Source organism: Mus pahari, chromosome 21, assembly GCF_900095145.1.
Source record: "Mus pahari chromosome 21, PAHARI_EIJ_v1.1, whole genome shotgun sequence".
NCBI lineage: Eukaryota > Metazoa > Chordata > Mammalia > Rodentia > Muridae > Mus > Mus pahari.
In genome coordinates, this window is record NC_034610.1 from 23712323 (window position 1) to 23737939 (window position 25617).

At 45.1% G+C, this 25617-nt stretch overlaps 1 protein-coding gene across 3 annotated transcripts in view; it reads left to right on the forward strand.

The window, feature by feature from the left end:
- Mapk14 (mitogen-activated protein kinase 14) overlaps positions 1 to 25617 on the forward strand; it is a 54013-nt gene that overhangs the window by 14430 nt on the left and 13966 nt on the right. For all 3 annotated transcript variants that reach the window (XM_021221076.2, XM_021221075.1, XM_029532839.1), the window contains exons 2-8: positions 6874 to 7003; positions 7789 to 7847; positions 17166 to 17277; positions 17917 to 17946; positions 18220 to 18267; positions 19886 to 20000; positions 20433 to 20504. In XM_021221076.2, coding sequence (XP_021076735.1) covers positions 6874 to 7003; positions 7789 to 7847; positions 17166 to 17277; positions 17917 to 17946; positions 18220 to 18267; positions 19886 to 20000; positions 20433 to 20504 — 566 coding nt within the window. The remainder of the gene's footprint in view (positions 1 to 6873; positions 7004 to 7788; positions 7848 to 17165; positions 17278 to 17916; positions 17947 to 18219; positions 18268 to 19885; positions 20001 to 20432; positions 20505 to 25617) is intronic.

Consider the following 25617-nt stretch of genomic DNA (forward strand, 5'->3'; position numbering starts at 1 on the left):
AAATATTTGCTATATTGCTAAATGGAGAAGTGTTTCTAGTGGTGCACCGTAATGAGGCTTTGGAAAATAGCCCCATTTATAAAAGAAAGCACAGTGGGAGGAACATAACACTCAAAAATGTGGTATATACCTGTATTGAAATAACCTTATGAAACCCCTGCTTGGGCTGGAGTGGTAAAATAAGAGCCTTTACATTTGTCTGAGGCTAGAGGATCCTCTGAAGGTACCTTTCCGGTGTGACTGTTGGCAGAAGGCCTATAGGTACTATCTAATCTCTGTACAGGGCTGCTACAGTCTTCTCTAGATCAGTGGTTTTCAACATTTTGTTCCCCTGGAAACCACATTTTTTGAAGGGGATGGGGAATCTGGGTGTCATGTCATGCACTTGTAATCTGAGCACTGGAGTGGCACAGAAGGGCAGATCTTGGGCTTGTTGGCTGCCCAGTCCAGCCTACTTGGTAAGTTCTAGGCCACTGAGAGAAGAGAGCCTTTCTTAAGGTACCTTTTCAATTTAAAAGAACTAGACAGCGGCAGAATAGTATGTGCCGTAGTCACTTGTTGAGTGGATTTTAGACTCCTTTCCTCTGGGCTTTCAGTTTGTTTTTTAGATGGTTTAAGGATTTTATAGGAGCTTCTGCTTTTGGAAATTTATAATTTAGGACAGAATGCATAATTTCTGTTCTCTCCAAACACCACTCAGATAGGGCGAGGAAACAGCATGCTAGTGCATAGAGCTAGGGCATTGGCGTCCTTTGCTGGAGGGTTTTCAATCCACAAGAACTGTGTCTGAGTAATTCCTGCCTCGTACATGTCTCGTACATGTAAGGGTATTTTCATGGGAGTGTGCGTCCTCTATGGTAAAAATTAATATGCTATGGTGAGAGTGTGTGATTAGGGAGGAAGCATTACACGGTCACTGAGATGGCGCTGCGTTATATGTGCGGACATCTGGTGTGACTGCATCAGTGAGAGTATTACAAAAGGCAGATTTGAAAATTATTTGTTAAAATGAAAAATGATTGTGATTTAGGAATGTAGGTTCCAGATTTGCATATGGTGATTATGTCCGTGTAAGTATCATTAGAAGGCAATGTAATTGCTACTAACGAGTTGCATTAAGTTGAAAATACCACTAAGTGACAGAGCAGCAGTATGAGTCATCTATCTCACTCTACTAATGGCCTCCTTGAGAGATGAAAGCTTGTTCTAAGAGAAAAAGAGAGAGAATGGAAACATATATTATTCAAAAAAAGTGTAACAAGTCTAGGCTATATTAGATATTTATGCTGTATGAACATAGTGTTTTCCTATGATAGGATCATTTTCTGCTTCTGAAACTTGATCTTTTGCCCTCAGTTCATGAAAGAGTGTGGTCTTGCTCTTTGCTCCATGGGTGAGACCCGAGAATGTACTAGACTTTAAAGTCCTGCTGTTGGAATTTCAAGTAGTTTCTGGTTTTCCTGTGACCAGGCTGCAACTGATACATACTTTGAACCCTATTTTGTTTGTATCTGTGCCTGTGTTTTGAGATATGGTCTTACTCTGTAGTGCAGACTATGTCCCACCTGTCTCTGTCTTCCAAGCGGAAGGATTATAGGATTATAGGCATAAACCACTCACTACTCCCAGTTTCGGGGTGTGTGTGTGTGTGTGTGTGTGTGTGTGTGTGTGTTTAAAGATTTATTTATATTAGTACACTGTCACTATCTTCAGACACACCAGAAGAGAGCTTCAGATCCCATTACAGATGGTTGTGAGCGACCATGCAGTTGCTGGGAATTGAACTCAGGACCTCTGGAAGAACAAGAAGTCAGGAAAAGAATAAGAGAATGAGAATGAATAAATGAATGAGTATGCATCTTTACAGACTTAGACTTGTGGATATCAGAGGACAACTTGCAGGAGTCAGTTCCATTGTGTAGGTCCCCGGGGCTGTATTCTCAAGCCTGGCAGCAAGTGCCTTTAACCTCTCATCTTTTCTTTACCTGCTGAACCATTTCACAGGCCTCAGTATACATGGTTTTTTAATCCAGGATTTGGAGAAATGTTTAACTGTTGGCTGTTTAATTGAGCATTCCTGGCATCTTGTGCATTTTGTTATCCCAGGTAGATAGTTTTGTGACATCAGCTACCATATTTACTGTTTTCTTTTGTATTCATAAAATAACTTGATCGCTCTGTGGTAGGGACACTCACCTTTAATCCAAGGACTGGAGAGGCAGAGGCAGGCGGATCTGTGATTAGCCTGATCTGCAGAGTGAGTTATAGGACAGCCAGGGCTACACAGAGAAACCCTGTCCCCCCACAAACAAAACCACAAAAAAGAAAAAAAGAAAAAGAAAGAAGGAAGCCCTCTAAACCAGGGGTAGTGAGTGGCATGTGTCTCTGATCCCAACACAGTAGCTGGCAAGAAGGTCACACGTTCAAGCCAGTGTAGGAAATTTAGCCAGACACTGTCTCAAAATAAAACAAACATTAGTAAGGGATGCAGCTCAGCTTACTGACCAGGGTTTGTCTGGTGTGTGTCCAACCCTGAGGGGACTGGTAAGTGCTAATTGAGGAAACTGGGGTTTTGAGCCCTTTGTATCATGATGGTGAGGGAGACAGATGGACTTCTTGTTCTCAGCTTGCCTCGGGCAGGTGGCAGTAGGAGTCGTTACTAATGTCTGATAATTGAGTTTTACAAAATTTGCTAAACCTGCCATAAAAACTAGTACCTTAGGTTAGATACAGACATTATATTTGTTTTATATATGAGGTTGGTAGAATTTAATTAACTTCCTCAAGAGTATACCTTTATTAAGTGCCAGAGCTAGTATTAAAACCCTGATAGTCCTCCTCCAGAGCCCAGCCCTTGTTTAATTACCTGGTGGGTGGTAAATAAACATATACTAATCATTGTGATTATTGGGGATTGTAGGGTCCCTGTGCAGCATCTGTCCTCCTCTGAGTGGCTAGTGAAGTCAGAGGGTGGAACCTGCCCCTCTTGCTCTGGAGCTGGCTGCAAAAGATCTTGGGTAGGTGATCATAATGGGCAGCTGTTCTGCTATCCAGCTGAGCTGAACTTGTAAGTGTGGTCACATCCTGCTGGCCCTTCCTGCTCCCCACAGGTTCATCCCAAGGAGAGGACAGAGTTACAAAGGCTGCATGAGGCATGACACTCCAAGAGTGGACGTTGAAGAAGCCACATTGTGTAGGGGCCATGGCCATTTCCTCAGTTTCTAACCACACACTGGTAAAGGGAAGGTTGTCTTATGGGCTTATGGAGATAAAGGTGAAAGACCGAGAGGGAGCCTGCCTCGGGTGGGTGGGCACCCCTCTGGAGGGCTGACTGCCTGTATATACTTGAAGAATAAAGATTTAGTTGTGGGGTGGGTGCGGGTAGGCGAGAAGGAACTAGCAGCAGCAGGTCCAAATAGTTTACGGAACTGAAAGAAGCCAGCACACCAGAGCAGGCCTGGGGTGGGGGAGGTCATGGCCATAAACGGGGACTACTGATTGGGTGAGCCCTGGGATTGGGTCAACTCATCTGAAACTTAGACTTCGGTAGGAAATGTGCATTTTTATTCTGTATTACAAGAAAATTCCTTGAGTTTAAAATAGTCATTTATTATTTTGAAACTGTGTGTGAGTCAAAAGATCTGCACACACGTGGGAGTCCGAGGGCAGCTTGTAGGATGGAACTTGGGTTGTCCTATCCAGCTTGGTGGCAAGCCTTTCTACCTGCTGGGCAGGTGTGATGCTCACGTTTGTGGCTGGAGCGATTGGATCTTTTACCTGCGACCAAACACCTGAGAGGAGAAAGGAGCTGGGGCTTACTGTCTCCATTTCACAGGGCTCCCCTGTGCTTGCCTCCATCCACACCCTTGAGCAGAGCATGTAGAAGGGCATACCGTGGGCTGTTCTGTACACCTTGGCTGGCAGGAATGGGACAGAAGAGAGGGTGCCCAACCCAAGCTATCTCCTTCTAGCTAAGCTCTACCGCCACAGTGAAAACACTGAAGCTTTTATTTTTGTTTAGTATAAGGTGATGTACTGTGTGTTCTTGTGTCGTGGTGTGTGTGTGTAGGACAGAGGACGTTTTCAAGTTGGTCGTCTTCTTTTACCATTTGAGTTCCTGGAATCAAACTTAGGTTGTCAGGCTTGTACCCTCATCCACTGAGCTATCTGCTTGGGCCCTCCCACCACCTAAGATTTTAGGATTCTCTCAAGCTGGAAATGGCACATCTGTGGTTCCAGTGTTCAGAAGGTGGAGGCAGAAGGATCAGGAATTTAGCACTATCTTCAGCTATAGAGTGAATATAAGGCCAACCTGGATTTACCTAACAGCAAAGTGCTGCTACCAGCTGGGAACCAAATGTTTAACCATGCACCTATGGAAGATAGTTCATGCTGAACTGTAACACAGCTGTAGAGGAGGTCATAAGGAGGAGAAGATGAAAGCGGCCCAGGACGTTCCCCTGAAGAACTCCATCATCAGGAGCTTATGTAGTACAAGTATGTGATGCAGAGAAGGTCCCGGAAAGCCCCATGTCCATTGTAGGATTGACAGGAGGAAGGGGAAGTCTTACCATGCCAAATGCTAGTCCAGAACACTGGCCATCTGACATGCTTCCCGAGCCCAGTAGTGGGCTTGAGAAGAGCAGCTCCAGCAGGCTGGATTGAAGGAGGAATGGAGCTGAGAACAGCATTGTATGTGGAGCTGTGCTTCTCAAACTTAGGAACTGTGTGAATCCCATTGTCACAGTGCAGACTGCTCTGTGGGTGCCAGGCTCCTACCTTCTCAGGGAGCCCCCAGGCAGTGCCAGGACCACTGGCCTACAGAGTGCACTTTGAACAGCAGCGGTGTAGGTTAACCGCTCTTGTTTTAGTTAGTGCATGAAGGCTTTGAGGACTGGCCTCTCTTCAGTTTCTGATTTGAGCTCTAGGATGGTGTGTCCAAGAGTTTCCTTATTAATCCTCGGGTGACGCTGACATGAACGGTTCCCATAACTTGAGAATTTGAAGATTATTAAGCTTTGGAGAATTTTTTAACTGTAAGGGAGATCATCAAAAGTAGATAATGAATATGGGAAATTTCTAGAGCACATTCTGAGACAAGTGACCCAGTAGATGCATTCGTGTGTAAATAACTCAGTTCCCTGTGTGTGTGTGTGTGTCCATCCCCCACGTCCCCCTCTTCCCGTTTGTGAGTCAGCAGCACACAGTATGTTTGTTACAGAGGAGGAATGTTACTGAGAAGATGTGGGACGGCTCCAAAGCACTGTCATTCTTGGGTTTTGATCAGAGGGCATGTGTCCTTAGAGTAAGAGAGACGATGGAGAGTGTTGGCTGAGGGCATCTGGGGTGCGCAGATCCGCAGAAGAGATGGAGCTATATGGATCTCCCTTTGCTAGTTTCTGTTCTCTCAAGGAAAGGGAGGGGCGGGGAGGAGAGATTGGAAGTTTGAGAGGTGGAAGAGTCATGAGATCTTTTTTCAGAGTAGAAAATTATCTTGTGAGAGGATTCATTGTTTCAGAGTATGTTTGCAATTATGTTCAGAAGTAAAAACTTAGAAACAGTCTGATTGTACTTTTTTTCCAACCATAGCTAGCTTTGGGTAGTTAGGTGGTTGTGGTCACCTAAGGTTAGACTTTATCCAGGGAAGGGTACAAAGGAGCAGTTAGGAGGTTGAAGACAGGAGAGCTGGAGAGACAGTGATGAGGTCAGCAGCCTTGCCGCACTCAAGGTGGAGTAGTGAAAGCAAGCCGAAAGGTTAGAGGGGGAGTTGGTGCTGGAGAGAGATGGCTGAAGTGTGGCTCTGCATGAGGTGGAGTTTCCGGAGAGGTCAGGAAACGGGATGTTGGATATGCCCTCCAGTTGGATGATGTAGTTGCCAAGAATGTTGTCAAGAGTTGGGAGTGGGGGGGTACTCTCTGATAGGACAGACTTTTGGAGGATGATGGAAAATTCTAGTCAGTAGATAATTGCAGCAGAACTGATGGTTCTTCAGAGTTACTAGCAAGGGCTTTTAGAAAACAAATGGAAAGTGTTGGTCTTGAAGTGCTGTTACCGCGATGTGCCTGCTCTGTGAGAGAAATGTTTGTGGTATAGCCTCAGAAAGGAGTCTGGGAAATTCCAAGAGTGTTATCACAAATCAAATTGATGGTTAATGAGTGAGGATATGTGTAGGTTTGGGGGTGAAAGGAGGACTCCTGAGCAGGACAGACTGGTGTGCAAGAGTTATGCACTAACCACTGCAATGCTGCACTGGTGTCATGTTGCTGCTCATCCCACCTGCGTTCATTCTGTGGTCACTGTGTACATCACTATTGTGAGTGTTTATTCTCCTCTGTCACTCTTCCCCACACTCAAGGACTTCCTACTGTGTGTGCTTCAGTCTCTGGGAAATGTCCAGCACTTGGAAGGCTATTCTCCTGGAAGCTTTGTAATTTCTGGGGCCTTTACTTTGACCAGCACGTAGTCTTAAGATTATCAGTGTGTTGGCTCCTTGGACAGGCTGCTGCCTGGTTTCATGAAGTTTATTAGAACATAGCCACACCCATTTTATAGGCTCCTATTATTTGGCTGCTTTCAGGCAACAACTGCAAGCTGAGGAGTTGTGTCAGGGATCTCACCTGGGCTTTGGAGAGTCTAAAATGCTACTGTCTGTGCCTCTCTGGAAAATGCTTACCAATTGCTAATAAAGACAAAAGAGGAGGAAAAAAGCATCTCAAATAGGCACCTTCTCTGGGTGGTGGGTAATGAGTCGTTACAGTCTTTCTTTTTGTGTCTTGCCACAAATTTAATTTGGAAATGAAATAGCCTGAAAAGTATTAAAAATATTATTTGGAACACTCTTAATGGTGGGTTCTGTTGTTTTCCTTACATCAGTGCTGCTTTTGATACAAAGACGGGGCATCGTGTGGCAGTTAAGAAGCTGTCGAGACCATTTCAGTCCATCATTCACGCCAAAAGGACCTACCGAGAGCTGCGCCTGCTGAAGCACATGAAACACGAGAATGTGAGTCGCTCCTTTTCCCGCACACACCGAAGGCTTCGTATGCAACCCTGCCGGTGGACGCAGGCCACACCGTCAGAGTTGGGTTCATGCTGCAGGAGGGTGCTGCACCCCATGATTCACATAAACCCAACAGGCAAACATGCACAGAACCTAAATAAAAATAGAAAATTAAATGCTTCTTGAGATCCTGGTAAAAGTACAACTCTGGGAAGAGTCACTCCCTCATCCTCACAATGAGCTGACAGCCCCGTGGCACCAAAGCTGCACTACCATGCCCGGCCACTACTGGCTATGTTAACAAATTCTAAGAAGATAGAGCGTTTTTTCATGGTATTATGTGAAGTGATAAGCAGGTATTGTGGCACACATCTGGGAGGTTGGCCGGGCGTGGTGGCGCACGCCTTTAATCCCAGCACTCGGGAGGCAGAGGCAGGCGGATTTCTGAGTTCGAGGCCAGCCTGGTCTACAAAGTGAGTTCCAGGACAGCCAGGGCTATACAGAGAAACCCTGTCTCGAAAAACAAAAAAAAAAGAACTTGGGAGGTGGCAGCAGGAAGATCAGGAGTCCAAGTTAGCCTGGGCCATATGTAATGATATCTGCAAACACCCAAACCCCAGAAAGAAATGATGTTAGCAAATAGAAGACAGAAACAGTCTGGGTAGAAAGTCAGGACACTGAGCACATGGGTGTGGCTGCACTTGGAGTTAGTTCTACCTAAAACACTGCAGAGGTACTGTAAGAAGACCACTACTTTCCCACTGTTTGATTTTTATGTGTTCTTGCAGGTGATTGGTCTGTTGGACGTGTTTACACCCGCAAGGTCCCTGGAGGAATTCAACGACGTGTGAGTGAATCTTGTTTGCAGCCTCAGCAAGAGGATGGGGATAAGCAGCCCACGGAACTGCTCAGCAGTATCCAAACCTCAGAAGATTATTCTCCACCTATTCTGGGCTCTTGGGGGAGGGATACATAAAGTGGATATTTTGTATGGTGCATTAGGGCACAGTGTAGCCTATTCAGAGCCAATGATGAGTCCTTACAAAAGTTCCACAGAGAAGGAGTATAGGGAGTTTTGGTTATAATTGTTTTTCTATAAATGGAAGTCCACATAGGTGTTTCCTTCTTTGGTCCCTCATGGTGGGAGGTGATACTGAGGCTACATACTGGTACTTAATGACTTCTTCCAGTCTGGTGCCTTCTAGAAAGCAGAGTCTGGAAGTCCCAGGAATCACAAGTAGAGGCCAGGAGAAATAAAACAGGAACGAAGAGGATGGTAATGCACGATGTGTTAGTGAGAGCCCCTGGCTGGGAACTGCCAGGGTTTAGGAAGCCCTACAGAATGCACCTCAGATGGGGCTGTTCTGATTTCGACTAAGGTTTGCTCCATTGTTCATGGATGCTTTGCATGATGACACACATGTGATGCAAGACAGCAGGTGTCTTGTGCAAATCCAGCCTTACCACCATAGCTTTCCTAGTATGATTAACACCCATATTAATTATCATCTTGACAGAATCCAGAATCACCTGATGGGCCTCTGAGCATGCCTGTGGGGGCGGGGGTTGTCTTGACTGTTAATTGATGAGTGAAGAGCCGTCTAAACTGGTTGTGACTATTCCCTAGGCAGGGCGTCTGCAACTGTGTAAGACAGAGACAAGGCAGCAGAGCAGTAGTGTTTGGTTCGTCTATGCTTGCTTGCTAGTGCAATGTGATGACTGTACAGCTATCTCCCTTAAGTTGCTTATGTCAGGTTGTTTAGCAAAAGAAGAGGAAAAGACACTGAGCCCCACCCCACCTAAGAGACACACTGTGCTGCAGAAGGGGAAACATCTTAAGCACAGTTGTACGTTTGGTCTTGTTAGGATTCTCGAATTCCTAAGTGGAAAGGTTGTTTGTTGTAAAAGCTAAACTGTAGGTCATCACTGCCCTAACTTCCTGTATTACTGAGCCACCTTTCTCTATGACATAACCAAAGACATTAGCTATGTAAAGAGTAAAATAGGTTCCTTATCTCCTGGTTTTAAAGGTTCCACATTATAGTCGGATGAGCCCATGGCTTCTAGGCTTCTGGTAGAAGTGCCAGGTAGCAGTGTTAGAGTGTTGGTATAACATAAACCACTCATCTCATGGCTAAGAAGCCAAAGAAAGAAAGGACCAGGATTCCACAGTCTGCAAATTCACACCCCTGATGACTTAAGCCTTGCCATATAGTGGGAATTTGGAATTTTGGTTTCTTCAAGAAATGCTTTGTTCACAGAAATAGTATAGGACTGTTTTTGTTTTAGTCCCAGGTGTGGGGATGTGGTGCTGCCTTGCAGCAACTGGCTGTGATTTGCCTTGTGCTCTAGCAGTTTTTTTCCAGCTATAGATAGTTTCTGCAATTGTGTAATGTTTGGAATTCTGGAAACTTTTTACAAAGTGCTAGGGCCCCAATGCTAGGTTGGTGGTTAGTGGTTGTTTAGGAGGGTTGGTTGCAGTTGCTAGTGCAGATGCTCAAGAAAAGCGAGAAGAAAGAAATTAGATTCAGGGATCTCTCTATTTCTCCTCCCTCCCTCCCTCCCTCCCTCCCCCCCCCCCTCCCTTCCCTTCCCTTCCCTTCCCTTCCCTTCCCTTCCCTTCCCTTCCCTTCCTTCCACCTTCCGTCTATCTAGTGATGAGGGTGAACCCAGGGGATAAAGGGTGGGAAAAAGAAGAACCCACAAAGTAGCAAAGACAGGCTACATTGCTGCCCAGAGGTTTCACTGCTTTTGTAGCACCCTTGGAAAGGAAGCCTTTGACATAGGGTTGTGTGGGATTATTGCTTACCATCCACACTATACCAACCTCACTCCTGATGCTCCCAGTGCAAAACCTGCTTCTCTCCACTCTTTCTTTGGAATGTATATCCACACCATTTATCTTTTCCAACAGAACAAGCAGGCAGATACATTTGCTCTCTTGTGGCATGTTTATAGAAAAGGGAAAAACAAGTGAATGTCAAAGATGGAGCAGGGGAGGAGGAGAGGTAGCAGCGGGAGGGAAACACGTTAGCTCACCTGCAAATGAAAGTTTAGGAAGCAAGTGAAAGGCAGACTAAGAACAGTGCGAAGCTGTTCCCGAAGTCCTGTCTCGCAGCAGAACGGAGGCTCCACCCACACAGGCTGAGCCGACGACAGAGCCCTGCTGCAGCCTGTGCTTGGGAAAGAGAATGTGGTGGAGTCTAAACGAGAAACAAATGCTGCTGCAGTCTTCTGTGAATTACTTTGAAAGACACTGGAGTTAGGTCTGAGTGATAACCTAAGTTCTTAGTGAGGATAGACTCTTAACAGAAAAAAAAATGATTTGTAGACTACAAGTATTGGGTTTTGCTTTGGTTGAGCATTCTGGAATGAAAAGTGGACCTATTTTTGCTACATTGAAAGGGCACTAATGAAGGCTGATGTCTATTTGAATGGTTAAATTTTATTGTCTAGGTTTAACCCACCCACTACCAGTATTTACCCCAGTAAATAACGTTGTATTCATTTATTACAACTTTAAAGTTGCAGTCATTTCAACAAGAGCAGAGGCTTCTGTTTTTACCTCCAGCTGAGTTTTAACAACTTTTTTTTTTTTTTTTTCCGAGACAGGGTTTCTCTGTATAGCCCTGACTATCCTGGAACTCACTCTGTAGACCAAGCTGACCTCAAACTCAGAAATCCTCCTGCCTCTGCTTCCCAAGCACTAGGATTAAAGGCATGTGCCACCACCGCCCAGCAACAACTTTTTAAAAGATTTATTTTTTTAAATTGTGTATATATATGTCTGTACACATATGTATGTATGTATGTATGTATGTGTGTATATGCTATGTACGTACCTGATGTCTGTGTAGGTCAAGAAAGTATGTCAAGAAAGTATGTGATACCTTCTGGCTAGAGTTATAGGTGCTTGTGAGCCACAGTGTGGAGTCCTGTGCAAGAGTAGCCAGGGCTCCTAACCCCTGAGCCTTCCCCAGTCCTAGCTCTTGTTTGAGCAAAGCAACTGGCCTCAAACTCAGAAATCACCTGCCTCTGCCTCCCAAGAGCTGGGATTGCATGCACCACCACTGCCTCACAGTCTCCCAAACATTCTGAACCAAGCTGTCTTAGCTGAGTAGGCAGGGGGTACTTTTAGGACTTTTTGGAAATATTTTCTTTTCTTTTTTTTTTTTTTTTTTTTTTTGGTTTTCGAGACAGGGTTTCTCTGTATAGCTCTGGCTGTCCTGGAACTCACTTGGTAGACCAGGCTAGCCTCGAACTCAGAAATCCGCCTGCCTCTGCCTCCCAAGTGCTGGGATTAAAGGCCTGCGCCACCAGGCCCGGCTGGAAATATTTTCTTCAACTTTCAGGAAAACCAGTTTGTATCGGGGTTAAGTGGAAATAAGACTTCCAAGGGACTTCCTCCCCATCTTACAACTTTTCGTCCTTGATTTTTTTCCCCCTTCCTTTTTTCCTTTTCTTTCTTTGTTTCCTTCATTCATTTATTTGAGACGGGATCTCACTGTGTATCCCTAGCTGACCTGGGATTCCCAGAGATCTGCCTGCCTCTGCATCTCTGCTTCATTCTTTATATTTATTAGTTTATCTTTGTGATGGAATCTCCTGCATCTCAGGGTGGCTTCAAAATGACCGTGTTACTAAAAATGGCCTTGAACTCCAGATCCTCATGCATTTTCCTACCTAGTTTATGCGGTGCCGGGCATAGAGCCCTGGGCTTCATGTCACTGAGCAAGCACTCTACCTCCATCAGCTTAGCCATGCCCAGTCCTCTGCTCAGACTTGAAGAGACACAGGGGGTCTTAACATCTGCTATGATCTAGAAGATGCACTGCGGGGTACACAGCAACCCTCATTTTAATAAAGCTGGTGAGCACTTGGTCACCAGGCTGGCCTTGCTCCTGTGCAGAGTAAGCTTGGGCACTGTGGTTCGGTTAACTAGAACTGAGGGCAGCAAGTCAGCGAACACTTCTGAGTTTGCTCTTATAAATTTTGTTCTGTGTTTGAATATCTGCCTCTGTCAAACACAGTCCTCATCCTTGAGGAAGACAGCAAGCATATTCTCTAATCATTGAGTTTAAATGACCACATAGTGTGCAGTGTGGTAGGTTTGGGAGATCCAGCATGGTCTGGCTCTGTGCACTCTCTGACCTGTGTAACCCACTTTCCACTTGTGTCTCTGTGTATTTGTATTCTTTCTAATACAGACAACCAGCCACACCCCCCAACAAAGCCTCTGCCTGCTCTCCTCACAGCCTGGCCTCTCCACACTTGCTGATTGGTTCCCCTCGGTCCCATACAAGGGTCTCTGGATCAGAACCTTATTCCCCTCTTGTGCCCTAGCTGAGCTGTGATCTCCAGGCACTATCTGTGCCTTACTCTGCCTGGTACTTTGCAAATATTGTTACCACATATTTCTGTCTGTTTTCTCTCCTGCCTTGTAACCTCTGTTAGAGTGGGGTGCTTTCCTTTATTCCTGATTGGTAGTGTTTGGAGCAGTAGCAGGCCTACCTGCAGATATTATTCGTAGAAGAAATGAGTGCAAGAACTAACAAGTTCTAGTACATAGAGAGACCTTGTCTTTAAAACACAGAACAATCAATCAAAAATCATGGCCCACTCAAGTGGCTAGAACTGTAAAACATGCAGGTGGTACTTGCAGAGGACTCGAATGTCAGTCTTGTCAACTGACACAACACTGTGGTGTAGACTTAGCATCTCAGGTTGTCAGATGAGGGAACAGATTGAAACCTTTATTGTATAAGAATGTGAACAAAACTGCTTCCTTCTGGGTACTCTGGCTCCAATTCCCGTTACATATCCAAGGTCATACCTGCACCACTGTGTTCTATTGTATTTAAAGCCCAGTGTGCAGCTGAGAACCAATAAGGAAGTAGCCAGTAGGTTAGAGGTCACTGAGGGAGAGTAAGGGGCTGGAAGGATTTTCTCTCACTGTGAATGAGTGAGAAGTGTGGTCATTGGTTAATTGTCAGCTTGTGCCTGCTGTTTTAAGCCCTGTTTAAATCTGGAAGACATGCTCTGCCTTTTCTTAATTACTTTGGGATAGAGCCCTTAGTGGTGGAGATGCCAGGCTATAGCAGGTTTTTGTTTTGTTTTGAACCTTCTTTGTATTCTGCTTTTTAAAAGCCTGGGATGGTGGGAATCTTTTTTTTTTTTTTTTTTTTTAAAATTTTTTTTTTTTTTTTTTTTTAAAGATTTATTTATTTATTATATGTAAGTACACTGTAGCTGTCTTCAGACACTCCAGAAGAGGGCATCAGATCTTGTTATGGATGGTTATGAGCCACCATGTGGTTGCTGGGATTTGAACTCCAGACCTTCGGAAGAGCAGTCGGGTGCTCTTACCCACTGAGCCATCTCACCAGCCCAGGGATGGTGGGAATCTTAACAATCGACTGTCACCCAAGCATGACTCTGCAACAGGGCAGTTTGGAGCTCTGAAAACCGTCAACCCTGAGCCCCACTTAGTGCTGGCTGAGAGACGGGTTACTTGTCTCACTTAAGTTTAGAGGATGCCACACCCCAAGCGAGAAGCAAACTGGAATCCAATCGTGAACGTCGTCATTTTGGCCTTCAGCTTACGATATAATCTCACTTAATCTTTTAAAGATGAGATATTGGATAGCTTTCCCACTGCAGTGCACTCCAGCCTTTCTTAATTTATTTTAGGAATTTACTATTTAGTCCAGTGATAAGAGCAAGCATGTCTTCTCAAATGCCATTAAGTACTCTCACCAGAATCAGATACTATAGAGACAGACAGGTGGCTCTCGTGGTGCCCCTTTCAGATTATCCATTCTGCTTTTATGGTACTGGGGTAAAACATGCGAGGTCATCTGCATTGCACTTCTGTATCCTGCTGATTTGAGAAATGGCTTGCCTCCCATAAACTGTCTGTGGTGCTTGCTCCTGTCCTGTTATATGACTTGCTTTTGAACTCCTATATGTGAACTGAAATGTGATACTTGATGGTAATAGATTGATCTTGGACCTTTTGGGAACAGCATGGAGTGATTAGCTGAAAGAACTCCACCATAAATACTGCTTTCAGTCGACTAGTAGCCCAGGAGCAGAGCGGTGTTCATTTCTGTGTAAGTGACTAATTGTACATACACGATGGTTTGACCATCTCCTCCTCCTCTTACTAACGCCTGTGATAAAATGGATCAGGAGTGCTGGATCCAACCCTTATGTCTCCCAGCTCATCAGAGACAGTAGTGTGTGATAGGAAGGGGCTGGGAGTGAGTCACACAGGGGCTGTGGAGTCTAACCATTTGCTTTCATGCCACCCACGGAGCTCATCTTAGTAGCCCTGTTCTGCGGCCCTACATTTATCAGATTATACGCCAGTTTGAAGCTAAAAATGCTCAGCCCTGAAGCAGGTGTTGGGTTGGCTGCCTCTAAGCCCAGCACTCAGGAGGTGAGGCAAAAGAATGTCAAGGGCAGCTCAGGTAAATAGTGAGACCCTGTCTCACTGGCTCCAGGAGTGGGGACCTCAGCTGTAAGAGTGTCTGCCTCAGGCGCACAAGGCCCTAGTTCCTTAGAACCACCAAAAAGCAAATGACTGAGATGAGGAGAGACACAGTCTTTCTTCATTCAATTTTGAGGAAATTGTCCAACTATGGTGACATCTGTAAAATGTTAAAGTTGTATGAGTTTATGTATGCATGTGTGCATATGAGTGAATGTTCATGCCACAGCATGCATGTGGAGGCCAGAGAACAACCTACAGGAGTCATTTCTCTCCTTCCATAGCGTGGGTCCTAGCATGGCCCCAGGCCATCAGGCTTGGCAGCTGCCTTTGATTATGTTCTTTGAGGGCTTGGAACACCACTCAAATCAAAACTTTGATAAAAACCACTTCAAAGAGTCTAGTTTACTCTTTGTTTTGTTTTGTTTTGGGGGTTTCTCTTTCTATCCCTGGCTGTCCTGGGACTCACTTTGTAGACCAGGCTGGCCTTAAACTCAGAGATCTGCCTGCCTCTGCCTCCTGAGAGCTGGCATTAAAGGAGTGCACCACCACCGCATGGCTACTCTTTATTTTTCTAAAGAAGTGTTTTGTATGTTTGCTAGCGTATGTGTCTATATGCACATGAGTGCAGTGCCCACAGATGCCAGAAAAGAGCATTAGGTCTTCTGGAGCAGGCAGCTTTGAGCTGTCCAACATGGGTTCTGGGAACTGAACTCAGGTCCCTTCAACAGCAGGAAGCACTTAAGCTGTTAAGCCTCTTTCTCCTTCCTTTGTTGTTGTTGTTTTTTTCTTTTATTATTATTATTATTATTATTTTCTTTATTTACATTTCAAATGCTATCCCGAAAGTTCCCTATAGCCCCCCACACACACTCCTGCTCCCCTACCCACCCACTCCCACTACTTGGCCCTGACCTTCCTCTGTGCTGGGTCATATAAAGTTTGCAAGACCAAGGGGCCTCTCTTCCCAGTGATGGCCGATTAGGCCATCTTCTGCTACATATGCAGCTAGAGACATGAGCTCAGGGGATACTGGTTAGTTCATATTGTTGTTTCTTAATTTATTCTTAAATTATGTATAAAGTTCACCTTTTCCTTAAGGCAATATAAACATGCAAGTTTTAGGAAAATGGCTAAAATCTCATTTTTAAAGCCAAAACTAGGCCAAGTCCCTCTAATCTTCATATAGCAGCCAGCCCTCCTGAGCCTCTTGAGGAGAGGAGAGACCCCTGCCCTCGTTTACACATGCAGCCCTGGTGCCCTGCTCTGCTCTCTGTCCCCATGCTGCTGCTGCAGTAGTGGTGAGAGTGTGTGGCCTGAGCTTGAGAGCCTGTCGGCCTGAGTGTACTCACAGCCTCATCTCACTCCATAAAGCAGGACAGATACTCAGCACCACACTGCGGAGCTCTGGACTGCCTTGCCCTCCTTCCTGTGAGGGAGAGCAGGATAGTGCTCATAAGCCTTTTGCTAGTCATTTTTGAAAGGATTCCACTTTGAAAATCTTAAAACAGCACAGGATTTAATGAGGTAAACATACTATGATGGGATTGCAGATATGTGATCCTTTATTATGTGAGTACAGTTAATTATACTGCAAAAATAAGACAACCGAAGGGCTGGGGGTGTGGCTTAGAGGCTTGCCTAGCATCCTGAAGCATCAGGCTTGACCTCAAGCACTGTTGTGTCGCTGTGAACCAACTTAGAGAGGAGAGCGTTTAATCTGGGGCTCGGTTACAGCTTTAGAGGTCTAGGAGAGCATCGTGGGGGTGCAGGGGCTGGGCCTGGTTGGGCTTTTGAAACCTCACAGTTCACCCCAATGACCACTTCCAATCTTAGTTATGGTTACCATTGCTGTGATGACATGCCATGACCCAAAAGTAAGTTGGGAAGGGAAAGATTTCACTCACAATTTCTATATGAAGTTTCTAAAGCACTGAGGGCAGGGACTTGGAAGCAGGAGCTGATGCAGAGGCCATGGAGGGATGCTGCTGTGTACTGGCTTGCTCTTCATGGCTTGCTCAGCCTGCTTTCTACAGAACCCAGAACTACCACTCCAGGGGGGCATGACCCCTGTGGGCTGGGCTCTCCTCCATCAGTCACTAATTAAGAAAATGCTTTACATCTAGATCATGTGGAGGCATTTTCTCAACCGAGGCTCCCTCCTCTCTGATGACTCTTGCTTGTGTCAAATTAGCACAAAAGTAGCTAGAATGCCTACTAATCCTTCCCAAACAGTTCCATAACTAGGGACCAAACATTCAACTATATGAACCTATGGGGGCCATTCTCATTCAGACCACCACAGTGGTCCATAGTCCATCACCCTAGCATTCAGGAAGTAGAGGCTGGAATCAGAAAGTCAAGGTCATCTTTGACTAAGTTTGAGGTGACCTGGGCCACGTAAGACTTGTCTTAGAAAAGAGAAGACAAAGAAAGAAAGCACTTACAGTGCACATGCTTTCTAATCTTCGTCTATCCAGGTTTCTTTTCACCTCCGTGTTTTCTTTACAGGCCAGGAAAAGGACATAGCAAGTAGGTGGGATATAAGTGTAGAGAGGGTAGTGCATGTAGGAAGGCTGCGCTCAGTTTGGGCTGGTGTGGTGCTTCTTGGGCGGTCTTTCCTGCATCGGTATGTAACACACACACACACACACACACCCCTTGTGTTTCCAGGTACCTGGTGACCCATCTCATGGGGGCGGACCTGAACAACATCGTGAAGTGTCAGAAGTTGACCGATGACCACGTTCAGTTTCTCATCTACCAGATCCTTCGAGGGCTGAAGGTACAGGCAGTAGCTTTGTCATTTGGGGAAGTGAATTATCGCTCCTATGTAGTAAAAACTTAGAAAAGACAGTTTTTCTTATGAATAACTTAAAAGAGTTACAGAATCAACCAACCCTGCTGCTCTTGTATTTCCCAGGCCAGTTTTCTAGAAAGCAAATGTCCTCCCCTTTGATTCTTTAGTCTGAATATCCAAGAGACTTTTAGCCACAATGAAAAGTTAGTAGCATCTTGACACAACCTGGTATCCAGTCAGTGTGATACTGAGGCCTTAAATATTCTCCAGGGCTGTGAGCTGCTTTTATATTCCCTCTCAGGACTTGAGAAGTAGGAAAAGAAGGACCACTGTGCAGCATGAGTGCCAGCCACCAAGGCTGTCAAGTGGGGGGTGGGGGCGGGGAGGAGCTCTTCAGAACCACCTTTGATGTTTAGCACATGGAACCCTTACTGAGGTCATCCTCGAGAAAGAAAATAGGCTGACAACTCCAGTAGGTGGAGTGGGAATTAGAGTTTGTGTAATGACCCACTGTGAGCGTGCACAGTGCTTGACTGAGGGGAGAACACTGCGAGCATTCTAGAGGATGTGACACCAAGAAGCTGAATATGGCTTTCATTCAACCTGCTTTCTTCTCTTTTGCAGTATATACATTCGGCTGACATAATTCACAGGGTATGTATTGTACCTTACATGGTAATTATTTTGGTAGTGTGGGTAGGGCTAGGAAGAGTGGCATCTAGTTCAGATCTCAGCCTTGTAACTGAAATAGTGATTTTCTGTGACCTTGTTCTCAGGGTAGACCTGGTAAAGGAGCACTTGCCATTTGCCTGCTCAAGGCTTAGATAAGTCTGCTTTCTCTCTGGGAGCTCTTCCACACGTGTGCATCTTTAGCATGTAGGGAGCAGACTCTGCGTTGTTGATAAGCCCTCTCTGCTTGCTTTCCAGGACCTAAAGCCCAGCAACCTAGCTGTGAACGAAGACTGTGAACTCAAGGTAAGAAAGAAGAGATGGACTGTTCACTTCCCTTAAGTGTTCCTCAGAATCGTGACCAACCACACTTAGAGAAAATGATTTATAAGCCATGACTTGCTATCTGAAAAGTCATTTGTCCTTAGGAATATAAGACTGTGAGACTTGAAGTAGGCTGAACAAACTGTTTAAGTAACTTTGGAAGTAGATGTCGGTATCTTGTTTTCATTTTTAAAAGATAATTAAATTAAAAATGTAACACATTAATTGTAATGAAGGGATATTATAGTCTAAATGTCAATTAAGCCTTCCTGGAACACTGATTATTAGATAGGTTCCTAAAAGGAAAAGTTGCAGATCTCAGAATGATCTAAATAAAACCTAAGTAAATTAGCTATCTTTAAAAAGTAAGTAGCTATTCAAGGAGCTGAAGGGGTCTGCAACCCTATAGGAGGAACAACAATATGAACTAACCAGTACCCCCTGAGCTCGTGTCTCTAGTTGCATATGTAGCAGAGGATAGCCTAGTCAGCCATCAATGGGAGGAGAGGCCCTTGGTCTTTCGAAAATTCTATGCCCCAGTACAGGGGAATGCCAGGGTCAGGAAGCGGGAGTGGGTGGGTTGTGGAACAGGGCGTGGGGAGGGAATAGGGGACTTTGGGGATAGCATTTGAAATGTAAATGAAGAAAATGTCTAATAAAAAGAAACAAAAAACAAAAAAAATGTAAGTAGCAGTACACTTTTTTTTTTAAATGATTTTATTTATTTTTTGGTTTTTCGAGACAGGGTTTCTCTGTGTAGCCCTGCCTGTCCTACAACTAACTCTGTAGATCAAGCTGGCCTCAGAAATCCTCCTGCCTCCTGCCTCCTGCCTCCTGCCTCTCCCGTGTTGGGATTAAAGGCATATGCCACCACTGCCCAGCAATGAATTTTTTGAAATGTCTGAGGGGGCTTTTTCCCAGCAACTCCGTGACTGCTCACAACCATCTGCATCTAGAGCATCTGATGCCCACTCTTGGTCTCTGTGGACACTGCACAGATATACATGCAGGCAAAACACCCATATACGTGAAATTGAAAAGGAAAAAAATGGACTTCTTTATAGAGTTGTAATGTCCATGTAACCACAGTTATGACATAGTAACCTCCATAGTTTCAAAAGGTTTGAATGTCCCCTCCTAGTGACCCATGGCCTTCACCCTTCATTCAATGCAGGCAGCGACTGACCCAATTCTGACTCTGGATTAATCTTGTTTCATATAAATGGAACTGTCCAGAGTCATGCACATTACTGGATTGTGTGTTCATCTGTACTGTGTACTCCAGTATTCTCAGTTGTTCAGCACTTTCCATTTCATAAGCATACCAAAGTTTGTACGCTGCTGTCCTGTTAGTGAGCACTTGCCACCATTGCGGTTCGGAATATAAACCTATTGCGGACCCATGTGGTAAATTCCGGGGGTGGGGAGTGGGGGGTGGGGTTGCTTTGTTTGAAGCTTTATTTTTAAAGTTTCTGGGAGTGCTTTATCATGTCATGCATTCTAAATGAAAACTGGGCGTTCACTTTCTGACTTTCACTTTCCTGGTTGTGAGGTGGCAGGACTTGCTGCTCCCGTGCCTGACTTCTGCTCTTGCCCTTAGATTCTGGATTTTGGGCTGGCTCGGCACACTGATGATGAGATGACAGGCTACGTGGCTACCAGGTGGTACCGAGCCCCTGAGATCATGCTGAATTGGATGCACTACAACCAGACAGGTGCTGCTCCAGTCGCCTACCCAGGCCTGCTGCCCAGATGGGGGAGGGACACTCCCTGACATGGCTTTCAGATGACTTAGCAGCTGGGGCCTTACTTAAGTCTTCCGTGTCATTCTTTCTGTGACACTACCTGAGGGGAGTGGTCTCTGAATCCTAACACATGTTTCCTGGGAGGATTCACCATTTTACCAGTAACAAAGTGTTGCTCCTTTGTGAGTTGCTTATTTCTTTTATCTTAATTATACTCTGAGTTGCACTATCTGTGGAGTCCTTTCTTGGGTGACAGTTTTAATATGTTTATTTCTATATAAAAAGATGGTCAAACCTTGGGTGTCTTAAATCCTGACTTGAATCTCTCCTAGTTAGAGTCATTTGTGTCCATGAATATGAATAGAAATCATGTCTGTGCTTGTATCCTCATTACTGTTCCAGTGGATATTTGGTCCGTGGGCTGCATCATGGCTGAGCTGTTAACCGGAAGAACGTTGTTTCCTGGTACAGACCGTATCCTTTAACACGTTTTGGCCCTGTTTCTCATGTGTGTGCTGTGGTAGGTGTGTGCTTCCCTAACTCGTTTGTGGGGAAGACTCAGTTCTTTGCAGTTCAGGTGTTGCTCGCCTTGCCAAGAAAAGGCTTTGGGGTTGAGAAAACAAGCTTAGAACTCACCTGTCATCTTTTGCAGCAAGTCCCTTTATTAATGAGTTTAGTCTATTTCTCAAATCCTTGGTGAGTGTACGCAGCCACCTGTACCTCAGGTATCTGATTCTCACATTTGCTTATGTACTAAACAGACTATGGGCCCCTCCTCTGACACGCCCAATGAGTCCTGTCCTATTTGCTTCTTAACAACCAACAAAAGAAGCAAGAGGAGAGAGACCCTTCTATGTGCTCTTATTCTCCACACCTCATTGTCCCTGCTTAGAGCCAGCCCGCTTAGTCCCATACTTAGCACCATCTGGGTTTTGGGCACTAAACGCTCGTTGCTATCTGCCGGGCGCTTGTCCCACGGCTTAGGAATAATATCATTGAACATGATTGTGAGAATGCCCATCAGCTCTGCTTAAGGAGGCTGTTAGGTGAAAATGTTAAAACCAATGCTTAAAATCCGTCTTCAGGAGGAGTTTTGCAAAACTCTAGCAGCCTGCAACTGATTTTGGTTGGGCTCTTAGAAATAGCGACACATGCTTCACCTTCTAACTGCTTAGGCTGCCCTTCTCCAGGGACTGCGATGCCACTGTGTCTGTTGTGACAGTTTTCTGCTAGACAGTCTTCTATGGAGTGGAAGCCTCTGCTCCCCAGGTAATGCTGTCTGCTCCTGTGCGTGCTGCTCACTCTGTTTTTCCCCACTCCAGGATGTCATCACCTGACCATCTCTATTCCCTTGAGAGTTTGGCTTGCTTACATAAGTCCAAGCTCAAAGGGTTAGGCAGGTCTTATGATGCACCTTGTGCTGTGTACTCTGGGACCATCCTGAAACTGCTCTCTCTTCTCTTCCTTTTCCCCTGGTGTCTCTTCAGCTGTCCTTTGGCTAGTCCCAGAGACACATGCCTTCATAGGCAGGCAGACAGACAGGCAGGCAGAACTAGCCTTAGGGAAGTGTCTCAGTTCATTGCTTTTGTAGTCCATGTATGCACAGGTAAATGCTAAGACCTTGGAATTTAGATTTTAGCTTTTTTTACTTTAGAACTATGTGGCTTTGATCAAGTTTTCCAACATCCACATCTATTTCCTTAACAGTATACAGCTCGGTGGTTGTGACTTTACTGAGACCAGAGCCAGTGGCTGTATCAGTAGCTTGTCATGATACCTGAGAGAAATACTTATTTTTGGCTCGTGGGTTCAGAAGTCTTGGTCCATGATGATATAGAGCATCAGGGTAGCAGGAGCGTGCGGCAGAGGAGGCTGCTCACTTCATGGTGGCCAGGAAACAGGAGAGGGAGGTTGAGGAGAGGAAAGCGTCCAGGAACAAAGTACCTTCTAGGACATATTCCCCGTGACCTGCTTCCTCTCTTAATGTGCCCAGCATAAAAAAATAGCAGCACCAGCCAGGGTCAGACACGCAGCAGGAGACATTTGAGGTCCATCCCTACCTTCTGAAGGCCATATATTTAGCTTGTAGTATAAAACACATTCAGTCCTTGTCCAAGAATCCAGATCCCCATTAGTCTCCTATACTCAAGGCAAACTCTCAGCTGTAGCCCCTGTTAAAGTCAACACATTATATACTTCTCCTTTTCAGTGGATAAACATTCTCATCCAAAGGTAAGGAAGGGCCAGACCAAAGTGAGGCGAGATGGAGCATTAAAATCCCCTAGTTTGCCATCCATCCTCCAAGGCTTGGGTGGCATGAGCTGAGTTCCAAAGGGCTTGGGCAGCCCAGCTCCTGTGACCTTGCTGGATGGATCCATATGCCTTCTCTCTTGGCTCACTCCCTGTAGCTCTGTCCACAGCCCAGGCCACTCACAGTGAGTCTAACCCTGGTGTACACTGCCCTGCTCCCTTGGAAATGTGGATGCCTCTGCTACCCCATAATCCTCAGGTTCTGCATGCCTCAAAAAACCAGCATCATGCTGCCAGGCTAAGCAGTACCTGGGTCTTTTTGGACCGTGGCTTCAGGGACCTCAGTAGCGAAGCACTATGACCAGGTCCTAACCGGCCCTCAGTGGACAGGGGGCTCTGAGGTACCTCTTCTCTAGGGTGTTTTAGACAAGTTTATACTTTGCATCTGGGTCTTCAGTAGTTAGGGGTCTTTCCAATATCCAGCATATTTGGTATCTTCCCTATCTTTTCTGTACAGATTTTTCTGTTGATTGTTATTGGTGGTAGACGTTTGTTTTGTTTTGTTTGAGACAGGCTTTCTTTGTAGCCCACGCTCACCTGGAACTACTGTGTATTTCAGGATAGCCACAGACTCACAGTGCTCCTCCTGCCGTGGTCTCCTGAGCTACGGTGCCTGTTTTTTATGCTGTGTTGAGTCTAGATTCCAGGGCCTTACGCATGCTAGAAAAACACTTTACCAGCTGAGTCACATCGCTAGGCAGTTCTGACAGGTGTTTTGAGTAAAAGTAGGAGTTTACCCATGTGCGTTTAGTTTTAACTGGGTGAACCAGAAATCATTAAGTCTAGTGGCCCTATCCATTTTTCTTCAGGTCCCAAGGGGTCCTGAAGTTCTCTTCACGGCCCTGTTCTATGGTTTCTAGAACTCTTTTCAAAGCCTCTATAGAGAACATGCAGACCCCACTCCAGCCAGCCTAGAAGGCCTGAGGCTGTAGCCTGTGTGGTTTGTAAATGGAGCACTGATGCCAGGCATGGTGGCGCATGCCTTTAATCCCAGCACTCGGGAGGCAGAGGCAGGCGAGTTTCTGAGTTCCAGGACAGTCAGGGCTACACAGAGAAAACCCTGTCTCAGAAAAAAAAAAAAAAATGGAGCACTGATGAGACATTTCGCACACTGCTCTTTCCTGGAGTTCAATTTTCTCTGTGGGTTTCTGTTTACCTCACTTTTAGTCACTGTGCCTTTGAACTAGTGATCTTAGCTTCTAAGAACTGCCTCATAAGACTTTTTAAGACATCATAGATCTGTTAGGTGTGTGCTGTCCCGTGTATGGCTCACAATTGAAGAGCCCATGTGATTAATGTAACTTGATGATTGATTGACTTAAATTAATCTCTACAATTTTAAAGTTTATAACCTATCGGTATTAATTAGGTTCATGATGTTGGACAGTCATTGCCTGAGTTCAAATCCCAGCAACCGTGGCTCACAGCCATCTGTAGTGAGATCTGACTCCCTCCTCTGGTGTGTCTGAAGACAGCTACAGTGTACTTAGATATAATAATAAATCTTTAGACCAGAGCAAGCAGGGCCTACCTGAGCAAGCAGAGGTCCTACATTCAAATTCCCACCAATTATATGATGGCTCAAAACCATCAGTACAGCTACAGTGTACTCATATACATAAAATAAATAAATAAATAAAATTTAAAAACAAAACAAAACAAAGCCCTTCTCTAGAAGCCTGGTCGGCTATACGTATCAAATGAATTCAGCTGATAGAGCTCAATAGCAAAAGAGGGAGACCCAGACCGTCTCTCCAGGTGAAACCCTCACTTACTTCGATTGTGAAATGTGTGGTTAGCTAGGTATGGAATCACTGATACTGGCACATCAGCTTCAGCTCAAGGACTGTAACCTGTGTGACCTTTTCTTTGCTGTATCCAATATAGACAATACATTTTCATACCAGAGATGGCTTGACTTGTTATTTTCCTGTGTAATCAAGTATAAATTTCCTTCATGCATAAAAGACCTTTCCCGGGGCTGGTGAGATGGCTCAGTGGGTAAGAGCACCCGACTGCTCTTCCAAAGGTCCTGAGTTCAAATCCCAGCAACCACATGGTGGCTCATAACCATCTGTAACAAGATCTGACGCCCTCTTCTGTAATGTCTGAAGACAGCTACAGTGTACTTACATATAATAAATAAATAAAGCTTTAAAAAAAAAAAAAAAAAAAAAAAAAAAAANNNTNAAAAAAAAAAAAAAAAAAAAAAAAAGACCTTTCCCGCATTGTAGTGAATGTGGTACTCCTAAGACGTGACCTATGGTCAGGAGAGGCAACTCAGTGGTTAAAGAGCATAGCTGCTCTTCCAGGCTGGTGTTCAAATTCTAGCACCTGCAAGATAGTTCATAGTCATCTGTAACTCCAGTCTCAGGAACCCAGTGTCTTATTTTGGTCTCTATGGGCACCAGGCACGCACATAGTACAGATATGCACACAGGCAAAACACTCATACACATAAAAATAAATGATTTTTTACAAATGTGAACAGAGGGTGGCAGGGCTCCTGGATTACACTCACATGCTTCTATTGCTGCACTGATCTGTGTACTGTCCTTGGTGTGTTAGAACAGTCTCAGTGCAGTTAGCCCTTCTTCAAACATGCTATGGAACATCACAGATATACAACACAGTGGTCTAGTGAACCCTGTGTCTGCTCTCCCCAGAGGATGAAGTAAAATGTAGGTGGTTGAACAAACACGCACTAGAGTGCACAGCATATCTAGCTACCCATTTAGTTTCCTATATTTTCCTCATTTTTAGTTTTTTCTTAAACTCAGGGAGGGCTTATGTATGCCAGGCAGATACTGTACCACTGAGCTGCATCTCTAGAAGTTTTCAGTTTTGAAAAGAAGTTGCACTGCTGACACTAAAGCCTGTGCCCATGTCAGGCAGGCATCCCACAGCTGCCAACCCTTCAGACCCTTAGGCCAGCCTGAAGACAGGCTTGCTATCACACACCTTTAAGCCCAGGATTTGGGAGGCAGAGGCAGGCAGATCTGAGTTTGAAGCCAGCCCGGTGAGTCCTAAGCCAGCATATGCTCACAGTGAAATTCTGTTTCTAGAAAGAAAGAGAGAGAGAGAGAGAGAGAGAGAGAGAGAGAGAGAGAGAGAGAGAGAGAAAGAGAAAGAGAAAGAGAGAAAGGAAGGAAGAAAGAAAGGAAGGAAGAAAGAAAGGAAAGAGAGAGAAAGAAAGAAAGAAAGAAAGAAAGAAAGAAAGAAAGAAAGAAAGAAAGAAAGAAAGAAAGAAAGAAAGAAAGAAAGAAAAGAAAAGAAA